Source organism: Nuphar pumila, chromosome 4 (genome assembly GCF_984573655.1).
Source record: "Nuphar pumila chromosome 4, dmNupPumi1.hap1.1, whole genome shotgun sequence".
NCBI lineage: Eukaryota > Viridiplantae > Streptophyta > Magnoliopsida > Nymphaeales > Nymphaeaceae > Nuphar > Nuphar pumila.
In genome coordinates this window covers 34,874,248-34,896,552 of record NC_143252.1, presented here as the reverse complement: position 1 = coordinate 34,896,552, position 22,305 = coordinate 34,874,248, and the positions used below count along the sequence as shown (strand labels likewise).

General features: G+C 39.9%; 2 protein-coding genes and 2 long non-coding RNA genes across 7 annotated transcripts in view; 1 reads left to right on the top strand and 3 right to left on the bottom strand.

Annotated features, from left to right (window-relative positions):
• Nucleotides 1–1,915: 1,915 nt before the first annotated feature.
• Nucleotides 1,916–4,969, bottom strand: LOC149839951 (uncharacterized). 2 transcript variants are annotated; one of them, XR_016431521.1, is made up of 2 exons: nucleotides 4,952–4,969; nucleotides 1,916–2,279 (listed from the first exon to the last, which is right to left on the bottom strand). It is a non-coding gene; the product is annotated as an uncharacterized LOC149839951 (long non-coding RNA). The 2 variants fall into 2 exon arrangements; XR_016431520.1 differs by lacking the exon at nucleotides 4,952–4,969 and adding an exon at nucleotides 2,411–2,561.
• A 1,453-nt stretch (nucleotides 4,970–6,422) lies between these two features.
• LOC149839949 (mevalonate kinase-like) lies at nucleotides 6,423–11,419 on the top strand. 2 transcript variants are annotated; one of them, XM_090002928.1, is made up of 6 exons: nucleotides 6,423–7,405; nucleotides 7,836–8,025; nucleotides 9,147–9,396; nucleotides 9,490–9,743; nucleotides 9,963–10,376; nucleotides 11,119–11,419. In XM_090002928.1, the coding sequence occupies exons 2-6, from the start codon at nucleotides 7,875–7,877 to the stop codon at nucleotides 11,235–11,237; spliced, it is 1,188 nt and encodes a 395-aa protein (XP_089859054.1). In that variant the 5' UTR covers nucleotides 6,423–7,405; nucleotides 7,836–7,874; the 3' UTR covers nucleotides 11,238–11,419. The 2 variants fall into 2 exon arrangements, with proteins under 2 accessions (XP_089859054.1, XP_089859055.1); XM_090002929.1 differs by having other exon boundaries at nucleotides 6,424–7,405; nucleotides 7,831–8,025.
• LOC149839950 (uncharacterized) lies at nucleotides 7,314–8,053 on the bottom strand. The gene is made up of 2 exons (XR_016431376.1): nucleotides 7,934–8,053; nucleotides 7,314–7,590 (listed from the first exon to the last, which is right to left on the bottom strand). It is a non-coding gene; the product is annotated as an uncharacterized LOC149839950 (long non-coding RNA).
• A 3,984-nt stretch (nucleotides 11,420–15,403) lies between the features above and the next one.
• Nucleotides 15,404–22,305, bottom strand: part of LOC149839948 (serine/threonine-protein kinase BSK5-like) — a 26,951-nt gene continuing 20,049 nt past the window's right edge. For both annotated transcript variants that reach the window (XM_090002926.1, XM_090002925.1), the window contains 7 exons: nucleotides 22,062–22,195; nucleotides 21,863–21,968; nucleotides 20,701–20,786; nucleotides 19,159–19,347; nucleotides 18,461–18,625; nucleotides 16,795–16,908; nucleotides 15,404–15,786 (listed from right to left, as the gene is read on the bottom strand). In XM_090002926.1, coding sequence (XP_089859052.1) covers nucleotides 15,535–15,786; nucleotides 16,795–16,908; nucleotides 18,461–18,625; nucleotides 19,159–19,347; nucleotides 20,701–20,786; nucleotides 21,863–21,968; nucleotides 22,062–22,195 — 1,046 coding nt within the window. In that variant the 3' untranslated portion in view covers nucleotides 15,404–15,534. The remainder of the gene's footprint in view (nucleotides 15,787–16,794; nucleotides 16,909–18,460; nucleotides 18,626–19,158; nucleotides 19,348–20,700; nucleotides 20,787–21,862; nucleotides 21,969–22,061; nucleotides 22,196–22,305) is intronic.

Below are 22,305 nucleotides of genomic sequence, written 5' to 3'. Positions count from 1 at the left end.
TTCATAGTTCCTGTGAGAGGCAGCACACCACTGTCTAACCGATGCAATGCGGCTGGCTTTGAGATTAAAGGGAATCAGTTGGGACTTTAGTGGGCTGACCTTGAGGCCCGACTTGGCTTCAAACTAGAGTATCTGAATTTTCCCCTGTTATGCTGCAGTTTTTATCACTTCAGGTTGGTGCTTACAATGTTACACCCTTTGTCTCATAACAGTTCCTTGAATTTATTTTGAGTGTCCATCTCACTATATTTCCTTCCACGTATTCCACTAGTTCTTGTTGTTGCTTCATGTTGATCAGCAGCAGCTCCTTACATGTCCCTCCCAACTTGTCCAAAATGGTCCTTGCACATTGTTGTCAATGGTCCTGGACATATGTGTGCTCGCTTTATGCATGCCCAGTGGAGTGTCGGTGATGAAGGCTGAATCGCTTGGTTCTTACCAAAAACCATTTCCCAGCTGAGCTTCTAACTCTGGCTGACATATAAAGCTTGTGACTGGTTGCAGCATTGAAATTTCACGATTTCAAATTGTCTAAGATAACATTGCTGCTTTTATTCAGTGTCAAACACCTCAAAGCACACAAACAGCAAAATCAAGTGAAACTGTCCTTTGAAAAATTCTGGTTATGTCCATTGAACATGAAGTTGGTGGATGAGCATGTGTTTACTGAGCATGTTGCTTGAACAAAAATATCTTTTTTGTTTAAAGTTCTTAATTCCTCTTCTAATTTGGCTAAAAAATGGTTCCGTGTGAACATTATAATGGTAAAGAACTATTGTGTTGAGAACTTCACTGTGCTTCTAATGTTGAGGTTGACTTCTTTTTTTATAGTTCATTAAAAACAAAGAGCAGATAATCGATTACAAAATCACCCATCCAGCAAAGCAAAGGGTGCCAATCTGGGTGGTGATCTTTCCATGTTTTGGTCATTCCCCCCCCCCCCCATGCTAGTTTAGCTAAATGTCTACTCAAAAAATCTGATTTACACTAATTGAACGGTCCGTTGGAACACTTTTTTTGGGTCTCCGCCCCTCCAAAATGTTTAGGTTGACTTGGTCATGGTTTTGAAAGCTCTTTTTGTTCTCAATGCAAGGTAATGCAGTTGAATGGAAATGTTATTCCACAGAAATTCTTCTTTGCGGCTGGAAAATAGCCTAAGGATTTAGCGGATATGGATTACAATCCCACAAATTCCCTCAATCCAAACACATCATTTTTCCTTTGCAATCTCTAGCGTACGTACACACACCACACATTGTAACTCTTGGTTTGTTGCACACCTGTGGGGGGTCGCATAAAACTGTTTATATTTGACTGGATGATTTAACAAGAAAAGTAGTTGCTATATTACAATTACGAACCATAAAAAAGAGGCATAGAACCAAAAAACAAGTTTGAACATATCCAACAACAAGCTCCTAATACTCATGTTACGTAAATCTACTCACTGGATGGTGTGCCTTAGATGATCCGCATCTCCGGGTCAGGCACTGACGAGCACATTGAACTAACCATGTGGGTGAAAACCCTTACAGATCAGGTACAACAAATGCAATTATGAGAGCGCACTCTACCAACGAGCTAATAGCCCACCGTGCAGGCCTTCCCATTGGGTACTTCTACATCTTTAAATATACATTGTAATTACCAACGGCAGGGGGGGGGGAGGCGCTCTGCTTGTCTGGCAGGAGCCACCTTGTGTTGGGACATTGCAAGTTTGAAACCCAATGGTATGGTTGTATAACTGGTAGGGGTCTGTCTAACCCCATCTTTCTCTGTCAATACACACACACACACACACAATAAACCCGCTGGTGCACATGCAGTGCTCATTAAACATAGGGTGCAAGATTGGATTTAACGGTTCACAAGATCACTTTGTGCTCAATCATGTTCGGAAAATTCTTCTCGTTCATTTTGATACAAGAATCACACCTTTAAATTACATTTCCAAAGCAACAGTAGCAAGTGAAACTCAAATTTGAAAACAAAAATGGAAGATAAATACATCACAAAAGATACAAAACCTATACAGTTTGCTCGTTATTTTTCTTTTGCTCCAGGGTTAGACCTTCCTTGAGGGATTCTTGAGCATCAGATTCCATTCCCAGGCTCAAAAGAGAAGCTGCCTGAAGATAAAAGGCAGTTGGCCACTCTGGCGCCACTACCAGGGATTGCATCGCATCACCAAGAGCTTCTTGTGGCATATCACTCATAAGGTAAGACAAGCATCGACGTGCATAGACGGTTGGCGATACCATAGTTCCAAAGTCTATAAACTACAGTGCAAAAAACAAGTGTGAGAAATTTCATGACCTCATGAAAGAGAGGTGTTATTTTTTTCAATTTATAACCCGAAGAAACAACACCCGACACAAAGACCTGGTTGTGCTGGCTCAGCCTGCCATACCTACGGTCATCAAGCCGACGGCACAAAACTCTGAGGCTAGGACTCATGTCCCGAGGACTGGGTGTCCGCTTGAGAAGAGGGGTGACACCCATGGGAATAGAACCTTGACCATCCATCTAGCAGCCAAGGCCCCTCCCCACTACGCCAAACCCCCTTGGGGGAGAGGGTGGTGTATGTTCCCCCCCGATGATTCACTGAATCCCATGTCTGTGTTCGGGGCTTTGAATGAGCACCGCGTATAGAAGCACATGGGGCTCGTATTCCCGTGTATGTTGACATAACTTTGCATCGGACTCTGGTGTTGTTGCAAAGACTTAAGTACCCTTTCTTGCTATTCTTCTCATAAAGTGATGGTTTGAGAAAATGACAAAAATGCCTTTCATTCAAAAAAGAAAAAACAAACAGTTCAAAAAAAGGACAAACATGTCCTCCATCCAGAAAGTCGAAGATGATGTTGACTCTTCAAAGTCTTCTTCTTCTTTCTCCGTAAAACACTGTAAAACCCCCTCTCTCTCTAGAGAAGAAATCAAGGAAGGATTCTTGAAAAGACTTAAGTGCCCCAAAGATGATTATTTAAGACCCAGTCTTTGCACTGCAGGATTATCCGAGAAAGAAATCTCCCCTGGAGGAGGCCATGAACATCAACTCTCTCACTCCCTTCTCTTTCTGCTTCTGTGCACATCCAGCAGAAGATCCTACATTGCTCCATCAAGCACCGACTGACATGCACATTGACTCTTGTGGAGCCTGATTCAGAGTTTTTACCCTTACATGAGGAGGGTTTGGGGGCTCCTCCCAGCGTGGGTATCATCATTCAACTAAATGAGTTGTAGATCCTGATTCAGAGTTTTTACCCTTACAAGAGAGGGGTAAAACCTCATCTCACTCTTTCTCCCTTCTCTCTCTACTTCTGTGCACATCCAACAAACGATCCAACATTTCTCCATTAAACACCGACTGACCTGCATGAAGTTGCAGTAAAAAATTCAGATTAAAATGAGCTTTGGTTACATACAAATCGATAGATCTAAAATGCACCAGAATTCAAAGTATAATTTAGAAAGCAACTGAACATGATGAAAGCAAACTGCACATGCGTGGATGTTCAAACATGAGATCTAATGCCTTAAAATATGAATGGGTAAAAACTGTGAATCAGACTTCACAACTCTTCAAGTTGAATGATGCTACCCACGCTAGGAGGAGCCCCCAAACCCCCCTCCTGTAAGGGCAAAAACTCTAAACCAGGCTCCACAACTCATCAAGTTGAATGATGCTACCCACGTTGGGAGGAGCCCCCAGACCCCTCTCCTATAAGGGTAAAAACTCTGAATCAGGATCTACAACTCATTTAGTTGAATGATGCTACCAACGCTGGGATGAACCCCCAAACCCTCCTCCTGTAAGGGTAAAAACTCTGAATCAGGCTCCACAACAGTCAATGTGCAGGTCAGCCGGTGCTTGATGGAGCAATGTAAGATCTTCTGTTGGATGTGTATAGAAGCAGAAATAGAAGGGAGAGAGAGTTGATGTTCATGGCCTCCTTCAGGGGAGATTTCTTTCTCGGATAATCCTGCAGTGCAGAGACTGGGTCTTAAATAATCATCTTCGGGGCACTTAAGTCTTTACAACCACTTCTTTTTAAGAATCGTCATTTTTTTTTTGCACCAATGGAGGAGAGGGTACTTAAGTCTTTGCAATCGCATCAAACTCCAACGCTAATTAATGCTGACAAACATGAGGATATGAGACACACATGCTTACATACGTGGTGCTCTTTGAGACCCCCGAGCATGAGATGTAGCTAACTACCCTGTTGGGGAGGGAACATATAACCTGCTTTGCCCTTGGGGTGGAGAGGTGTTATTAGCAAAGCCCATTTTCATTTTGTTTATTAGTTTTTCTCTTTTGTTCCAGACCAGCAATCACTGAGGCCAAACTTCATAAAAGTCCAAAAAAAAAGAAGACATGCACAAGAATGCTAACACAAGTATTTCAAGTCATTGTGCTGAACAAAATGTTCAGGGCTAAATAAGATGGCAGAAGCAAAACTGAAAACATCATGGTCAAGCTACGTAACAAAATCAACCACATAAGTCAAGATGATCACGTACTAAACAAAATGTTCAGGGTTAAATATGGCAGCACAAGCAAAACTGAAAAAATCATGGTCCTGTCAAAATCAAAGTTACATCACATATTGATGCTGTAGATGTCCGCATACCACTCTTTCAGATTCCATTAGTTGAACTGTTCAGCGGAGACTAAGCAATAAGTTCAAAGCAATGATTATGATAAAGCAACATTCTCTGCATGCTGTACTTCCGCTGTCTGACATTTATCACGATTTTAAACTAACTTAAAAGCTGGCATGTGCATATATACAGCAGAACATTATAATTTTATATTTTTACAGTTTTTATGCTCATTTTTTGAGTTACCATTTTGAATGTGACAGGTACATGTCATGAATAAGTGACAAAACAAATCAAAAGAACTGACCAACATTATGTTTTATATAAGCAAGAAAATAAGAGTAACCTGGGTATAGTGATCAATGTCAGTGGCAAAGTCTTTGGTTCTAAAAGCAGTATCTCCAAGTTTCTTGCAATTCAAGGTGTCTTGAATTTGGTTGGTCCACATTTGGAAAGAAAGCTGCAATAAAGCAAAACCATGGTTAGCAATATAGAAGGTAAGGCTAAACAAGAGTTGAGGCAAGCACAAGCACGGGTCCAAGCTAGGTTCTCAGTACATAAGGCACCTGTCTCTGGCTCCAAAAGATGTCCAAGTTGGGCTCAGTTAAGTTTTATGCTATTTTCGGTTCGGGGCTTATAATTCAAGACACGGAAAATCAGCTCCTTTGCAAGCAGAACATAATTATCATTGCAAGGAGAGTATTTTTCTTGTTAAAAAGATTATGCAAATCAGATATGAAATGACATTTTTTTAAACAAAATTAACTGAGTCTATTAAGCTCTTAATAAACATGAGTTCAACTTGTTTAACCAAAAAAATCCAAAACTGAGCTCAAGTTTGGGTTATTATTAAATAAACAAGGTTGAGCAGAGCTTTAAGCCGAGCCTCAGCTAGTTGCCACCCCTAAGAAAAAAGTCTTTCTTATATGCAACACATCTTAAAAGTGCCAAGAGTCACCAAATACTGCTACTTCTATAACCCAATATATCCAGCATGCTGAAAATATAAGTCACGTGCAATACAACTGGAAAGTAAGGATTAAGTTCATCAAATGTGGACCATTTACTTTATCACAAAATGATGGCCAACCATCATCTTGATGAAAATGATCCTTAAATAAATCAATATGCAGTATGCGTATGATTGATGATATTGCAACACAGTGCTTTGTGCAAACTTTACAAGATACATCTAATTGTGTGCTTTCTGTGTTGAGGGAATGTATTAGAGAATAACTGTTATTATGTAACTTATGAATTGACTGAAATCATATAGATTATAATCATAATATACAATTTTATATTAAGTCTTAATTAATTTTAGTTGACAATAACCAGGCATCATCTAGGCTTAGGTAAGACACTTTCTGCAGGCCACATCTACTGCACTGGTAGTTTTACAAAACTCACATATTGTACCATGCGTGCCCACAAAGTATCCCCTATCTCTACATGACATAGTTCCAGGACTGGGAGCAAAAATGTATATGGGAATGTAAGAAAGAAAAAGCTAATCACCAACTCATAGGTTGACACTTGACATCATGAGTGAAAGTGAGTATGTTCCTATTTCTTAACCACTTAAACATATTGTCATCTATGTAACACAGACACTTCTTGTAAAGCCTGTTAAAAAAAAACTTGTCGGACACGTGACCGGCACGTGTCAAGGTCGGTCTGTTGTGTCGGACTCGGATCCGAGCTGGACCCAGACCCGAGCCTGACCCGGACTTGGAAAGACGCAGGTTCGAGGGAACCTGCGTCTTTTAATAGACGCAGGTGCCTCGGGCGAGGGGTAGAAACCCTCGCCCCTTCTCTCTCCTCTCGTCCCTCCCTGCGGCCATCGACGCTGACGACTCGCCGCCGGCCACCACCCTCCTTTTCTCTGTTGCGTGGGTGCCAGAGACCCCTCTGTTTTCGTCGCCTTCGTCCTGGGTGCTGCAGGCGTTGACGATCGGAGTCGACAACGACCTCCGAGTTCCGGTGACTCCGACTGTCGGCCATCGTCGCCATCTCCTCGTTGCTGCCGCCTCCGACCCCTTCCGTTCCCTGTGTCGCGGGACGCCGACGATCGTAGCCGACCCTTCGAGCATCGTCAACCCACTTCCTCTCTGCCTCCCGTCTCCAGCAGCCTGTTGGCAGACGCCAGCGATCGGAGCCACGATGACTTTCGTGCATCAACGACCTCCCCGTCGCCAGCGATCGCAGCCGTCGGCCGTCTCCCCCTTCGAGCTGACATCGACGACTCACTGCCGGCCACCCTTTTTCTTCTTCTCTGCTGCGATCGACGACCTCTGAATGCCAGCAACCCTCCCCCTGTTCTCGTCGCCTTTCCCGACTCATTGTCGACGGCGAGCGCTGCGCCAGGCGACAACGCCACCACCGCCTCCCCTCCTTCTCTGGCTCCTCCCGTTTCCCCTGGTCGATGACCTGCTGATTCCGCCTCTGGCCACCTGACGTCTACAGCTGCCGACGGCCGGCAACAGCATCGTCGCTACTCCCTCTCTGCTGTATCTCCCTGCAATCGCCGCCGCCAGGCACCTCCCGTTTGGCCTCCTCCTCCCTGTGTCTGGCAGACACTCCGACTGCCCCGTTACCCCCGTCCTCTTGCCTCTTTGGTTCGACAGAGGCCTGACGTCGGAGCTCACTCTGCTCGTAAAAGGGTGCGCGCCAGTGACCCCGAGAGCCTCCTCTCCTTCCTTCATCCCTTTTTGCCTGTTGAAGGAGGTCCTGTCACCACCACCTGTCACCACCATCGCCTTCGCCTGAGTCGACTCCCTCATTGCCGTGGTCTCTCGAGGTAAACCCTCTCTTTTTCTTTCTTCTTTGTGAGGAGTTGGTCGAGCCCCCTGTAGTCACCTCTTGTCGGCAGGGGGTTACCCCCCTGCCTTTTTGCAGTTTTGTTTCCCGGCAGGGGGCGAGGCCCCCCTGTTGTTGCTCTTGTTACGCTCTTTACTGGTCCTTAGCTACTAGTTGCTCAATTTTCTGCATGTTTCAAAATATCTGGATGTTAAAAGGCACAACTTAGCTACTTGTGCAAAATTATCTTGTGAACCGAATCCAACATGTTCACATTTCTGCTTTCACTAGATTCGGTGTCACCAGATAAAATTCGGATCTCATCCAGCTATGCTTCATTAGATATTTCAGATTCGAGTTCAGAGTTTTATATCAATTAATGCAAACAGAGATGGGCAACAGAATAACACTACAATCTCTCTCTAGAACAGTTGCAGTTGTGAGAAGAAGAAGAAGAAAGGAAAAAGAAAATGGCAACTGTTCCAATCTCCCAAGTCGAGGCTCGAGCTCCCGGAAAGATCATACTCACCGGAGAACACGCCGTTGTTCATGGATCCACGGCCGTCGCTGCTTCTATTGATCTCTACACGCACGTTCGTGTCCAACTCTCACAATCTTTAGGTACCCATGTTTTATATTTTCACTTTTCTTTTTTGATGTTTCATTTGCGAGTTGCCGATCCTCTCATCTGATCGATAAAACAAACTCATTTTTTTGCTTTAGATTTTGTTTGTTTTTTTCCTCTTTTTTCTAACGTCTTGTGGCTGTTCATCAAATACCCACTTATTTGATATGCTTGGTTTGTACAACCCCATGTCCAACTCTCCCAATCTTTAGGTACCCATGTTTTATATTTTCACTTTTCGTTTTTGATGTTTCATTTGCGAGTTGCCGACGCTCTCACCCGATCCATAAAACAAACTCATTTCTTCGCTTTAGATTTTGTTTTGTTTTTCCTCTTTTTTCTAACGTCATTCCAATCCTATCACCAATTTTGATGCTTTTATGTATGCATGGTTTCCCAGATTTTCCCTTTTGTTTGGAAACTGATTCGCGTATACTTGAGCTCATTTTTTTTTTGTAGTTGATCCGGATTTCAGTTTTGCAGGACTTAGCAGCACTGGCACAATTATGGGCTCTTCTAAACCGTCGTATTTGGTACCCAAACCGAACCCTTTTTCGAAACTTTCTAGCCCACCTGAACTCCCCACCTAATCCTTACGTAGCAAATTTTGTAATTCATTTAGCATGAATACAACATGCCTTTTGTTATTCACAGGAAGCTGGATGGTTACTAATTTGAACTAGTTATACACAGATACTGCTTTTCTTTTTTCTTTTCATTTTTTTCTCCGCCATTTTCTGCATCTTTTAAAATAAAAATAGATTGACCCATCTCTCTAGTTTACCAAAAAATTTTCCGTTGTGCAAGTACAAGTTTTTAACGGTACTGCAAAGAAAATTGTTTTATTTTTCATGCATCACCGATGTGGACTTTTGTGTGTTTCTTTTGGTAAAACAACTATTGATAGATATATCTTTGTGTTTTTATGTAACAATGAGTTCCAACCCACCAAGAGTTGCCATGTCTTCTTCTCCTATAAGAAAGATGATGATTAATTGTTACTCAGACATGAAAACATTCAACCATTAGTACTTTGCTAGAAGCAAAAATAGGAAATCTACCTATTCTCTATGTAAAATGCCTTCTTTTTTATTTTCTTTGCATGTATATTTGGCAGAAAATGATGATGGGTGCTTGCTGCTAAAGCTTAAAGATACAGGATTGGAGTTCTCATGGCCAATCAGAAGAATCAAAGCAGTCCTTTCGAAGTCAATCCTTCCTTTTTCTCTGGCAGCAGTGGTGCCTTGTTCAGTGGAGTCAATGGAGTCTATCTCTATTCTTGTTGGGGAACACGAATTTCCTGAAGCCAAAGTAGGCCTGTCTGCTGGTGTTTCAGCCATTTTATGGCTGTTTACCTCCATCAATGGGTAACTAATTTTTTTCCGTAGATTAAGCAAGGAAATAAAATTTATCTTTTAATAACAGAAATGCTAATTTTTTCTAGTGTGTTTTTACTGTAGAATTAGACCTGCTACAGTCATCGTTACTTCTGATCTCCCACTAAGCTCAGGGCTAGGGTCATCGGCTTCGTTCTGTGTCGCACTTTCTGCTGCATTCCTTGCATTGTCAGGATGTACGAGCATAGATTTCAACAGTCAAAGTTGGTTAAAATATGGAGGGACTGACCTTGAATTGGTGAACAAATGGGCATTTGAGGGTGAAAAAATAATTCATGGGAAACCTTCTGGAATTGACAACACAGTAAGCACATTCGGTATGTGAACTGGATTCAGATTTGAATTTTTTTATTGTTGATTATTAAATGTCATTATAATGCGTATCTTAATTTGCAAGAATTGTCTTTAATGCACCAGATTATAAACGATTAGAACTAGTTGATCAGCTACTTAATGGCTTTCTGAATTGATGTATAATTCTTATTTGATCGATGTCTTGAAGGTGTAAATAAGCTATTGCTAATTTCTCGTAATAGGTAATATGATAATGTTCAGATTGGGCAACTTGATCCTTGTTAAGCCCAGTATTCCACTTCGATTGTTGATCACTAACACAAAGGTTGGTCGGAACACAAAAGCATTGGTTGCTGCAGTTTCTGAAAGAGCCTCTAGGCATCCTGATGCCATGTCTGCTGTATTTGCTGCAATTGATTCTATTAGCAAAGAAGTATCTACCATCATTCAGTTGCCTGCCTCGGATGAAGTTTCTATCACAGAGATGGAAGGGAAGCTAGGGGAACTAATGGAAATGAATCAGGGTTTACTGCAATGCCTCGGCGTTAGTCATTCTTCTATAGAAACTGTGCTTCAAACAACTTTGAAATATAATCTGGTCTCCAAGCTCACCGGTGCTGGTGGTGGAGGCTGCGTTTTGACTTTATTACCATCATGTATCCATTTTCTTCTTCACTTTCTCTTAAATGCTCGTGCTTGAAGATCATGACTTTTGCAAATCTTTCTTGTATTTTCCTTTTCATAATTCATGCAATTGCCTGAAAATAATTGAGAATTAGCAATTCCTTTTTAGTTGAGTCGTCATTATACAGAAATTATAGTTACCAGGGTCTCTAGTTTGGATAACCAGTTTCAATCTGCAACTCGGTGTACCATTGAACATAAAGGGTTTCTCTAATTCAAATGATCCCATGCGGGTCATGGTAATCCAGTAAGCATGTTCTAGCTTTTTTCGACCATGGAATCAATGCTTTGACCTCCACTATGCTTAACTTAACATGTTTTATTCTGCTTCTATTGTTTATTGATTTCCAGACTTATCAAAGGTGTCATGGAATATCTGATGGTTCTTATCCATGTTTATGTGCATTCAGAGTTTGCAGTTTTGTGCATCAGGCTGAAGTTTTTCCTACATATGGCATGCTTTACATTTCCAGCCTTCAGCTATCAAATGGACCCATTTATTTCTTTCTCATCTAGAGTTGTTTAATGAATAGATGCATGGGTAAGATCTCTTTTAAATGATGCATCTTTAGCATTATTTGCATTACATGAGAAATGAATCTTTTCTGGTTTTGATCCAATTCATGTTTGTAGCCTGTCTTCTCATAATAAGCTAAAGTATAAGTCCATGTTTTGTTGTTCGTCACTATTTTGAGAACCTTGACAATTAACCAGTGCTTTCTGGTAAGGTAATTGACAAAGTTGTTGCGGACCTTGAGTCACATGGCTTTCAATGTTTGATAGTTGCAGCTGGGGGTGGAGGCCTTGAAGTTTGTTTCAGTTGTCACTCATGACTGTACTTCTCAACATGCAGTAATTCTGGTGAGGATGTCCATAACTTCTGCTGTCTAAAGCCTGTAACATTGTTGGATGCTGTTGCTCTTGTTGTACTCGTTGTTTTCTATCTTCCAAGTCTGATATGTAAAACTTATCAGTTATTTAAATTGCAATGAATCCATGTACTAGTTACCAGTCATTATAATATGTTCACTGGAAATATGTGAACTGGAGTATGAACCGAGATTTTTTGGGGCTTTTTTTATTTATTTTTTCTTAAATTTTACTGTACAGATGCGATCTTTATGCTTAGTTTTATGTGGACCTGCTCTCGGATTGTCCGATTTCGACACATATGCATAATCTTTTAAGGCTTGAAAATCGACAGCACAATTTTCATATATATTTGAGCATCCAAAAATCACATTTTTCATCAAAAATACATGATCCAACAGTCGATTCCTAACAAATGGTCCATGTGGATTTCTCGAAAAAAGCATCAGAAATACCTAGTTCACACTCTAATTCACATATTTCCAGTAACCACTTTAGTTTTGGGTTCTGCTACTGCACCAAGCAATTTGGAGTCCTGAACAATAGCAGGAACTTAGATGTTTTCAATTATTTGTAGTTATTGTCACTCAGACTCATTGTTTCCTATTGATGTAAAATGTTATTACTTGTGGATGGTTATTCAGTTGTTCCAAAAAGATGGTGCTCAATTAATTTAAGTTATTGGACTTGACCCTTTCCCATGCTAAGAAATCTTCAAGGGTGTGGCCAAGAACCATACTAATCCTGCTTAGGCATGGGCAGTAGTTCCATGCTTGGAGCATTCCCAGGAGCTTCAGAATCGCCAAGATCAATTAGGAACTTATGAAACAGAAAAGAAGCTGAAGTGGAATGAGCATCCATTCGTGTCAGTCAATTGGTCATGCTTCTAAAATGTTCTGCAACATGCTCATTTTCCCCATCTGCATTGCATAGGCCTGCTTGGTGCGGTTCAGCTCAATTTGGCCTCCTTAGCTTGCTTTCCTCAACTCTTTGCAGGAACTTGCAATTGCTAAAGTTTTCATTTATTTTGCTGTGTAGATAGAACATGAGGAGTTTATGCTCATAATGAATTGATTTCAAGTGAAAATTGGCGGAAAGCTGCTTAACACAACTGGTTTAAAACTCAAAAGCCCTAAATAAGAAGATATTAGAACATGAGCTAACGGTAACACAGAATAGTATTCACATGTTCTTGTACCCGTCCAACAAATTTATGAAAAACTTCTTCTTTTTGAAACACTGGTCGGCACCCGGATGGGGTTTGACATGGTGATGGGGCCTAGGCCATCCGAAGGGCGGTCGAGGTTCAATTCCTGTGACCGTTGCTCCCATGTGAAAGTCGGCATTCCTGCGACTGTTGCTCCCTTGTGCAAGTCGGAGGGCCCTAGCCTTTGCCTCTAGGTCGACGACCATAGGTATGGCAGACTGAACCAGCACCACCAGGTCTTCGTGTGATAAAAAAAAAAAGAAATCACTGGTCGGCAATCCAAATAAGATGGGTAGATGGTCGTATTGAATATCTGCATTTCATATAGGTCAACCTGTTTGGTTAAATATATTTTGTTCACGGGATGCCAGTTTTCTGGCAGCTAATGACAAATCTCTCCTTTAAGCTGAAGGCCCAGGTTCGATTCTCACTGATTCATAGGGCTGCTGTTGCTTTATCACGGTTGGGGCACATAAGGCTGGGTGATCGTGTCCTCAACCTGGAGTTTAAACTTGTAGGGAGGCAGTCCCATTAAGTGACCTGGTTCTCGGTGTGGTCGTCATCAAATATATATCATTAGAATATGAGAACTAGAAATATGGCCACTCTCAACCCTTTTTTTGTAAATCCAACCATGTGGATGTGCTTGGCATGGTGAATTTGCTAGGAAAACTATTGGATTGTGTATTTTGGATGAAAAAATGTGTTTTTTTAATGCTTGAATATTTATGAAGATTATGAGTCAATGATTTTAAAGCCTTAAAAAAATCTCATTTATGCATCAAAATTGGATGATTCAAGAGCAGGTTCTTATAAAACCAAACATGTGGATCACATCTTAGATTCAAGAGAAAAGAACAAAAAATTCATAGAAATTGTGGTTCACAGATTAGTTATCATATTCTAATGACTCATTATCTATATATATATATATATATATATATATATATATATATATATATATATAGGAAAGGACATTAGGACTGCCGCTAAAATTATCAATCAGGGAGGTACAATGGATTGGCTTCATAGTTCCTGTGAGAGGCAGCACACCACTGTCTAACCGATGCAATGCGGCTGGCTTTGAGATTAAAGGGAATCAGTTGGGACTTTAGTGGGCTGACCTTGAGGCCCGACTTGGCTTCAAACTAGAGTATCTGAATTTTCCCCTGTTATGCTGCAGTTTTTATCACTTCAGGTTGGTGCTTACAATGTTACACCCTTTGTCTCATAACAGTTCCTTGAATTTATTTTGAGTGTCCATCTCACTATATTTCCTTCCACGTATTCCACTAGTTCTTGTTGTTGCTTCATGTTGATCAGCAGCAGCTCCTTACATGTCCCTCCCAACTTGTCCAAAATGGTCCTTGCACATTGTTGTCAATGGTCCTGGACATATGTGTGCTCGCTTTATGCATGCCCAGTGGAGTGTCGGTGATGAAGGCTGAATCGCTTGGTTCTTACCAAAAACCATTTCCCAGCTGAGCTTCTAACTCTGGCTGACATATAAAGCTTGTGACTGGTTGCAGCATTGAAATTTCACGATTTCAAATTGTCTAAGATAACATTGCTGCTTTTATTCAGTGTCAAACACCTCAAAGCACACAAACAGCAAAATCAAGTGAAACTGTCCTTTGAAAAATTCTGGTTATGTCCATTGAACATGAAGTTGGTGGATGAGCATGTGTTTACTGAGCATGTTGCTTGAACAAAAATATCTTTTTTGTTTAAAGTTCTTAATTCCTCTTCTAATTTGGCTAAAAAATGGTTCCGTGTGAACATTATAATGGTAAAGAACTATTGTGTTGAGAACTTCACTGTGCTTCTAATGTTGAGGTTGACTTCTTTTTTTATAGTTCATTAAAAACAAAGAGCAGATAATCGATTACAAAATCACCCATCCAGCAAAGCAAAGGGTGCCAATCTGGGTGGTGATCTTTCCATGTTTTGGTCATTCCCCCCCCCCCCCATGCTAGTTTAGCTAAATGTCTACTCAAAAAATCTGATTTACACTAATTGAACGGTCCGTTGGAACACTTTTTTTGGGTCTCCGCCCCTCCAAAATGTTTAGGTTGACTTGGTCATGGTTTTGAAAGCTCTTTTTGTTCTCAATGCAAGGTAATGCAGTTGAATGGAAATGTTATTCCACAGAAATTCTTCTTTGCGGCTGGAAAATAGCCTAAGGATTTAGCGGATATGGATTACAATCCCACAAATTCCCTCAATCCAAACACATCATTTTTCCTTTGCAATCTCTAGCGTACGTACACACACCACACATTGTAACTCTTGGTTTGTTGCACACCTGTGGGGGGTCGCATAAAACTGTTTATATTTGACTGGATGATTTAACAAGAAAAGTAGTTGCTATATTACAATTACGAACCATAAAAAAGAGGCATAGAACCAAAAAACAAGTTTGAACATATCCAACAACAAGCTCCTAATACTCATGTTACGTAAATCTACTCACTGGATGGTGTGCCTTAGATGATCCGCATCTCCGGGTCAGGCACTGACGAGCACATTGAACTAACCATGTGGGTGAAAACCCTTACAGATCAGGTACAACAAATGCAATTATGAGAGCGCACTCTACCAACGAGCTAATAGCCCACCGTGCAGGCCTTCCCATTGGGTACTTCTACATCTTTAAATATACATTGTAATTACCAACGGCAGGGGGGGGGAGGCGCTCTGCTTGTCTGGCAGGAGCCACCTTGTGTTGGGACATTGCAAGTTTGAAACCCAATGGTATGGTTGTATAACTGGTAGGGGTCTGTCTAACCCCATCTTTCTCTGTCAATACACACACACACACACACACAATAAACCCGCTGGTGCACATGCAGTGCTCATTAAACATAGGGTGCAAGATTGGATTTAACGGTTCACAAGATCACTTTGTGCTCAATCATGTTCGGAAAATTCTTCTCGTTCATTTTGATACAAGAATCACACCTTTAAATTACATTTCCAAAGCAACAGTAGCAAGTGAAACTCAAATTTGAAAACAAAAATGGAAGATAAATACATCACAAAAGATACAAAACCTATACAGTTTGCTCGTTATTTTTCTTTTGCTCCAGGGTTAGACCTTCCTTGAGGGATTCTTGAGCATCAGATTCCATTCCCAGGCTCAAAAGAGAAGCTGCCTGAAGATAAAAGGCAGTTGGCCACTCTGGCGCCACTACCAGGGATTGCATCGCATCACCAAGAGCTTCTTGTGGCATATCACTCATAAGGTAAGACAAGCATCGACGTGCATAGACGGTTGGCGATACCATAGTTCCAAAGTCTATAAACTACAGTGCAAAAAACAAGTGTGAGAAATTTCATGACCTCATGAAAGAGAGGTGTTATTTTTTTCAATTTATAACCCGAAGAAACAACACCCGACACAAAGACCTGGTTGTGCTGGCTCAGCCTGCCATACCTACGGTCATCAAGCCGACGGCACAAAACTCTGAGGCTAGGACTCATGTCCCGAGGACTGGGTGTCCGCTTGAGAAGAGGGGTGACACCCATGGGAATAGAACCTTGACCATCCATCTAGCAGCCAAGGCCCCTCCCCACTACGCCAAACCCCCTTGGGGCGGGGAGGTGTTATTAGCAAAGCCCATTTTCATTTTGTTTATTAGTTTTTCTCTTTTGTTCCAGACCAGCAATCACTGAGGCCAAACTTCATAAAAGTCCAAAAAAAGAAGACATGCACAAGAATACTAACACAAGTCTTTCAAGTCATTGTGCTGAACAAAATGTTCAGGGCTAAATAAGATGGCAGAAGCAAAACTGAAAACATCATGGTCAAGCTACGTAACAAAATCAACCACATAAGTCAAGATGATCACGTACTAAACAAAATGTTCAGGGTTAAATATGGCAGCACAAGCAAAACTGAAAAAATCATGGTCCTGTCAAAATCAAAGTTACATAACCTAAGTCAAGCATATACATCAAGACGATCACATATTGATGCTGTAGATGTCCGCATACCACTCTTTCAGATTCCATTAGTTGAACTGTTCAGCGGAGACTAAGCAATAAGTTCAAAGCAATGATTATGATAAAGCAACATTCTCTGCATGCTGTACTTCCGGTGTCTCACATTTATCATGATTTTAAACTAACTTAAAAGCTGGCATGTGCATATATACAGCAGAACATTATAATTTTATATTTTTACAGTTTTTATGCTAATTTTTTGAGTTACCATTTTGAATGTGACAGGTACATGTCATGAATAAGTGACAAAACAAATCAAAAGAACTGACCAACATTATGTTTTATATAAGCAAGAAAATAAGAGTAACCTGGGTATAGTGATCAATTGCAGTGGCAAAGTCTTTGGTTCTAAAAGCAGCATCTCCAAGTTTCTTGCAATTCAAGGTGTCTTGAATTTGGTTGGTCCACATTTGGAAAGAAAGCTGCAATAAAGCAAAACCATGGTTAGCAATATAGAAGGTAAGGCTAAACAAGAGTTGAGGCAAGCACAAGCACGGGTCCAAGCTAGGTTCTCAGTACATAAGGCACCTGTCTCTGGCTCCAAAAGATGTCCAAGTTGGGCTCAGTTAAGTTTTATGCGATTTTCGGTTCGGGGCTTATAATTCAAGACACGGAAAATCAGCTCCTTTGCAAGCAGAACATAATTATCATTGCAAGGAGAGTATTTTTCTTGTTAAAAAGATTATGCAAATCAGATATGAAATGACATTTTTTTAAACAAAATTAACTGAGCCTATTAAGCTCTTAATAAACATGAGTTCAACTTGTTTAACCAAAAAAATCCAAAACTGAGCTCAAGTTTGCGTTATTATTAAATAAACAAGGTTGAGCAGAGCTTTAAGCCGAGCCTCAGCTAGTTGCCACCCATAAGAAAAAGTCTTTCTTATATGCAACACATCTTAAGAGTGCCAAGAGTCACCAAATACTGCTACTTCTATAACCCAATATATCCAGCATGCTGAAAATATAAGTCACGTGCAATACAACTGGAAAGTAAGGATTAAGTTCATCAAATGTGGACCATTTACTTTATCACAAAATGATGGCCAACCATCATCTTGATGAAAATGATCCTTAAATAAATCAATATGCCGTATGTGTATGATTGATGATATTGCAACACAGTGCTTTGTGCAAACTTTACAAGATACATCTAATTGTGTGCTTTCTGTGTTGAGGGAATGTATTAGAGAATAACTGTTATTATGTAACTTATGAATTGACTGAAATCATATAGATTATAATCACAATATACAATTTTATATTAAGTCTTAATTAATTTTAGTTGACAATAACCAGGCATCATCTAGGCTTAGGTAAGCTAGGTAAGACTCTGCAGGCCACATCTACTGCAGTGGCAGTTTTACAAAACTCACGTATTGTACCATGCGTGCCCACAAAGTATCCCTTACCTCTACATGACATAGTTCCAGGACTGGGAGCAAAAATATATATGGGAATGTAAGAAAGAAAAAGCTGGTCTATGGAGGGAGCTTAGTATAAGAAATCACCAACTCATAGGTTGACACTTGACATCATGAGTGAAAGTGAGTATGTTCCTATTTCTTAACCACTTAAACATATTGTCATCTATGTAACACAGACACTTCTAAAAGGCCAACGCACCCGTGTCGCACCTGCATCCATGTGGGTGCGAAACTTGGACACGGCTTCTGCAGTGTCAGGTGCAGTCAACCACACCGGGGTTCATTTCTGTCCAAAACTGGACTCAGTTAACCCTAACCAAATTCAATTTTATCTATAGTACACACACACACACACACACATATATATATATATATATATATATATATATATATATATATATCGCACCCAAGTTTTTTTAAACTGCCGCGCCGCACCCTTCACACCCGCATCCAATACGTGACATAAGATGCACCTGATAATGTGACTCCCAATGTTAGAAAATCTTTTTTACACTTGAGGAACAAGCAACACAGAATTTATACTAACCTCATTGCTTACGCCCTCATCATCCTTGTACCCAACCTTGTCCAAGATTTCATGGATTACACTAAGATCTACTCTGGAACAAGCTTCACCAAGTGGAGACAAAGATAAAGACTGAAGTGAAGTTGCTGCTTCTTGTGAAATGCCCATCAAAATCTGTGATGGCACCTGTTAACAGAAAGCATATAGTAGAAAACCTCAGTTTGTTTTTCATGCATTTATACAATCTCCTTTTTCTGAATTGCAACTGTAACTTTGATGCACACACACACACAGAGCACTTTGTTAAAATGAAGAAAACAATACAAAGAAATATAGGACATATATACATAACACAGAAAAGAATATATACTATGTAAATATGTGATATATTATTTATGCACATGCATCATCACCTGGCACCAGCACCTTGAAATCCTGAAGTACCAGCATAGAGATGGGTAAGTCAGGTGTTTCAAAGCACCAACATTACATGCAAAACCAATTATATTGCCATAAATTTATTAGACTTCAAAGTTCAAACAAGAGGCTCAATGGAGGAAAATAAGGCAGTGTAAAATAAACCAATTCAGTAAAATGCAAACAATGTGAGTCTATGCACACTTGTCAAACAGAAAAACTTACAAATCAGCAATAATAGTCCTATTACAGAGACAGCAGAAGGTCCAGAAGAGCATTGCCTATATGGATGTGCAGTTTACCTCTGTTTCTTTTTGGAGAGATGCCAGAGCAGCCACTAGTGACTTAACATTCGGCCTCTCACGAGGTTCAAATTGCAAACAGCGAGAGGCTAATCTGACCAAGTCGGTTCCATCATCAGTTGAGAAGTGACCTTCTAAGCCAGAATCCATAAGCATCAGAAAATTCTTAGCACGTATCAAGTCAAGAGCCTGCACAAAATGGAATTATGAAACGTAAAGCTAAACCCTCATTATTAATATTCAGAATTTCAGCCATAAAAAGAGTAATACTCAATACTCATACACCAAATTAGATTATATAGAGATTCATATACTCTACATTTTATAGGAATTTGGTATTATTGTTATTATTACTATTGTTATTGATATTAAGAATATTAATAACAAAATCCAGTTCTAAAAACCTGGCTAGTTGACTCATCGACTCAAGTCAATGCACATATGCATAAGTAGCATAGCCACAGATATCGGCGATATTTTGAAAATATCGCGATATGCTAGAAAAATGATATTAAAGGTAAAATATTGTGATATTTTCAAAATATCAGAAATTTATATATATCATGACATTATTGCGATAATATCGTGATATTATCAATTAGTTTTACCTTTTTTTTTATTTTTGAAATTTTAAATATGTTTTTCTTCTTTCTTTTACATATTTTACTTATTTCTTTTATTATTATGTACTTTTTTGTCTAAACATGAAATTTTATTACTTATTTTTGTTATTTTTTAAGTCTCGAGATTTTCCCAATATTTCCCGAGATTTATCACCAAACCGATAATATCGTGAGAAATAGCCTCGCCGAGATATAGCCGATACCGATATTTGTGGCAATGATATGTAGATACATATAGAATCATAGATATATAAACAGTGTATAGGACGTAAATATGTAATAAACATATATATAATGTTTATATATCATATACACTTTTCCCATTCACTAAGTCCCAAGTCAAGCCCTCACTGAAGTCCCAATCCCAAGGGAGTTTATTCTTGAGTCACTGGGCACACAAGAATTAGATGGTTATAATTATATGAAGCATTCACTGATGTTTAACCTCACAACAGCAAATATTGTGAGTTACAAGCAGAAGAATGCATACAGTACACTCATATGCTACCTTGGTGGCTGAAAATGAGTTGGCCTTGAAAATGATCATTTCTGAGTCTCGGTATCAAGGATCTTTTTGTACACTTCTAAATTCCCATAGCCTCATAAGATACTTGGCTCAAAAAGAATCTCATAGGTATAATCATTTGAAGCATGCAAAATCCATGTTCCCAAGGATTAAGCATGAGCAAGGTCAGGCATTGTGATCATTCATATGAATGTGATGGCCGAACAAACTACAGAAAATCCAGATTCAGCATCCATCATTAGCAGTTGAAGAATATACTTCCCCTGGCCCTTATTTTGTAGCTGTACAAGACATCCAAGTCCTTGGCATCTGGATTTTCAACCATATTTCTTCTGTTTAATTAAAAAGAACACTTTAAGAAAAAGAATAGAACAAAGTGAAATTAAGACTTACATGGCTAGGAGGAATATGCTTTCCACTAAGAAGGTCAAGCAAGAGGGTGCCAAAGCTGTAGACAACACTCTCTGGTGTTATCCTTCCTGCAAAAAGTAAATAAAGCAACTTAAGAAATTATCAGAACTGCATACACACATTTTTTTTTAGGAATTTATAAAATCACATGAGAACCTTTCTTAATTACAGTTATGAAGGACAACAAACTGGGCCAGTTTTTTGGACAGGCTAACCTGTCCGGACCAAGGGCCAAAATCTTGGCCCAGGCCTGTCTCGTCTTGGTCAGGCTACAAGAGCCTGGCACTTTCTAAAAGGAAAGACGCAGGATGGGTCCAAAAAAGGTGGCCCCAAGAACTGTAGGCACATAGGTGCTTCTATTTTCTTTTGATTAGAAAAACAGAAATAATATATCAATTCTTAATTTCAAAAAAGAAAGTCTTGAACTTCCCTTATCACTCATTCATTCTCGTCCCTATTTATTTTATGTAGGGGTGGAAATTGGGCTGGATAGCTGATGTGCTTTCAGAATGGACTGGGTTTGAACTTTGAACTGCATGAGCAACCCAACAGCCTTTGGCCTTTGCCTACTCTGAACATTAAGGAGGGCTGAGGGCAGATCAGGCAAAAGTGTTTTTTCCAATGGGACCCAGCATGACCAGATGTTAACCCTTATTTGGCCCAGCATGGCCAGATGTTAACCCCTACTTCATATATTCTTTTCTTTATTATAGGTTTAAAAATATGTTTTGAGGAAACCAAAAAAAATAACTTTGACATATCAAGTATGATTTACTCAGCCAAATATAACATTAGGTGAAACAACAAAATCTTTTTCACAATCACCATTTTCTTTGTTTTGGACTAATATCACATGGATACTCATGTCAACAAAATGCATCACAAGTATGGGTGTAGGTACGGCTCTGGAAAAGGCTGATTGTGGATCAAACGAATGGTCAGATGCAGTCAACAAGCATCCAAATCTGTGTCACCTAGATGCTTCAGGAGGCCCAGAGTGTCAGTGTCAGACGAACACCAGCACACCAGGAGCACTAATCTTTTAAGAAATTTTCATGTTGTACACTTCAAACTTGTAGTAAGAAAGACCATGGTTCAGGTCAGATACTACTATAGAAATCATTGACAAATAATAAACATGTACCAGTTCTCAAGTACTCCGGAGGAGTGAAGGCCAAATTTGTACTATAACTTTTCCCATCTCTGCTGTTCTTCATAAGGCCAAAGCATGAAAGCCTTGGATTACCATCCTGTTCAGCACTGACCCAAGATAAGGAAAACAATTACAAAGTAAACTGATATACAGAGCTGGTGGAAACACAAGGTTAAGGTAGTAAACATACCTGATCGAACAAGATTCTATAAGCATTAAGGTCATGGTACAGTGCACGTCCTTTATTGCCACAATATTCCAAGGCTTGTGCTAAATGCAGAGCAACTCTCAGCCTCATAGCCCATTTCATTGGTTGTACTTCCCCTATATCACATCCAATAAACGCGAAGGATGGAGATCAGAAATAGTCAGAACACAATTAAAAACTCAACATTGAAGTTGCTGACACTGTTGCACATTGCATATGCCACCTT

What these genes read in the sequence shown, in the direction of transcription:
- LOC149839949 (XM_090002928.1), top strand. Translation starts at nt 7,875, where the DNA reads ATGGCAACTGTTCCAATCTCCCAAGTCGAGGCTCGAGCTCCCGGAAAG. An exon ending in CTGTTTACCTCCATCAATGG is followed by an intron (nt 9,397 to 9,489) that starts GTAACTAATTTT and finishes TTTTTACTGTAG; the next exon opens with AATTAGACCTGCTACAGTCA. An exon ending in TTTGACTTTATTACCATCAT is followed by an intron (nt 10,377 to 11,118) that starts GTATCCATTTTC and finishes ACAATTAACCAG; the next exon opens with TGCTTTCTGGTAAGGTAATT.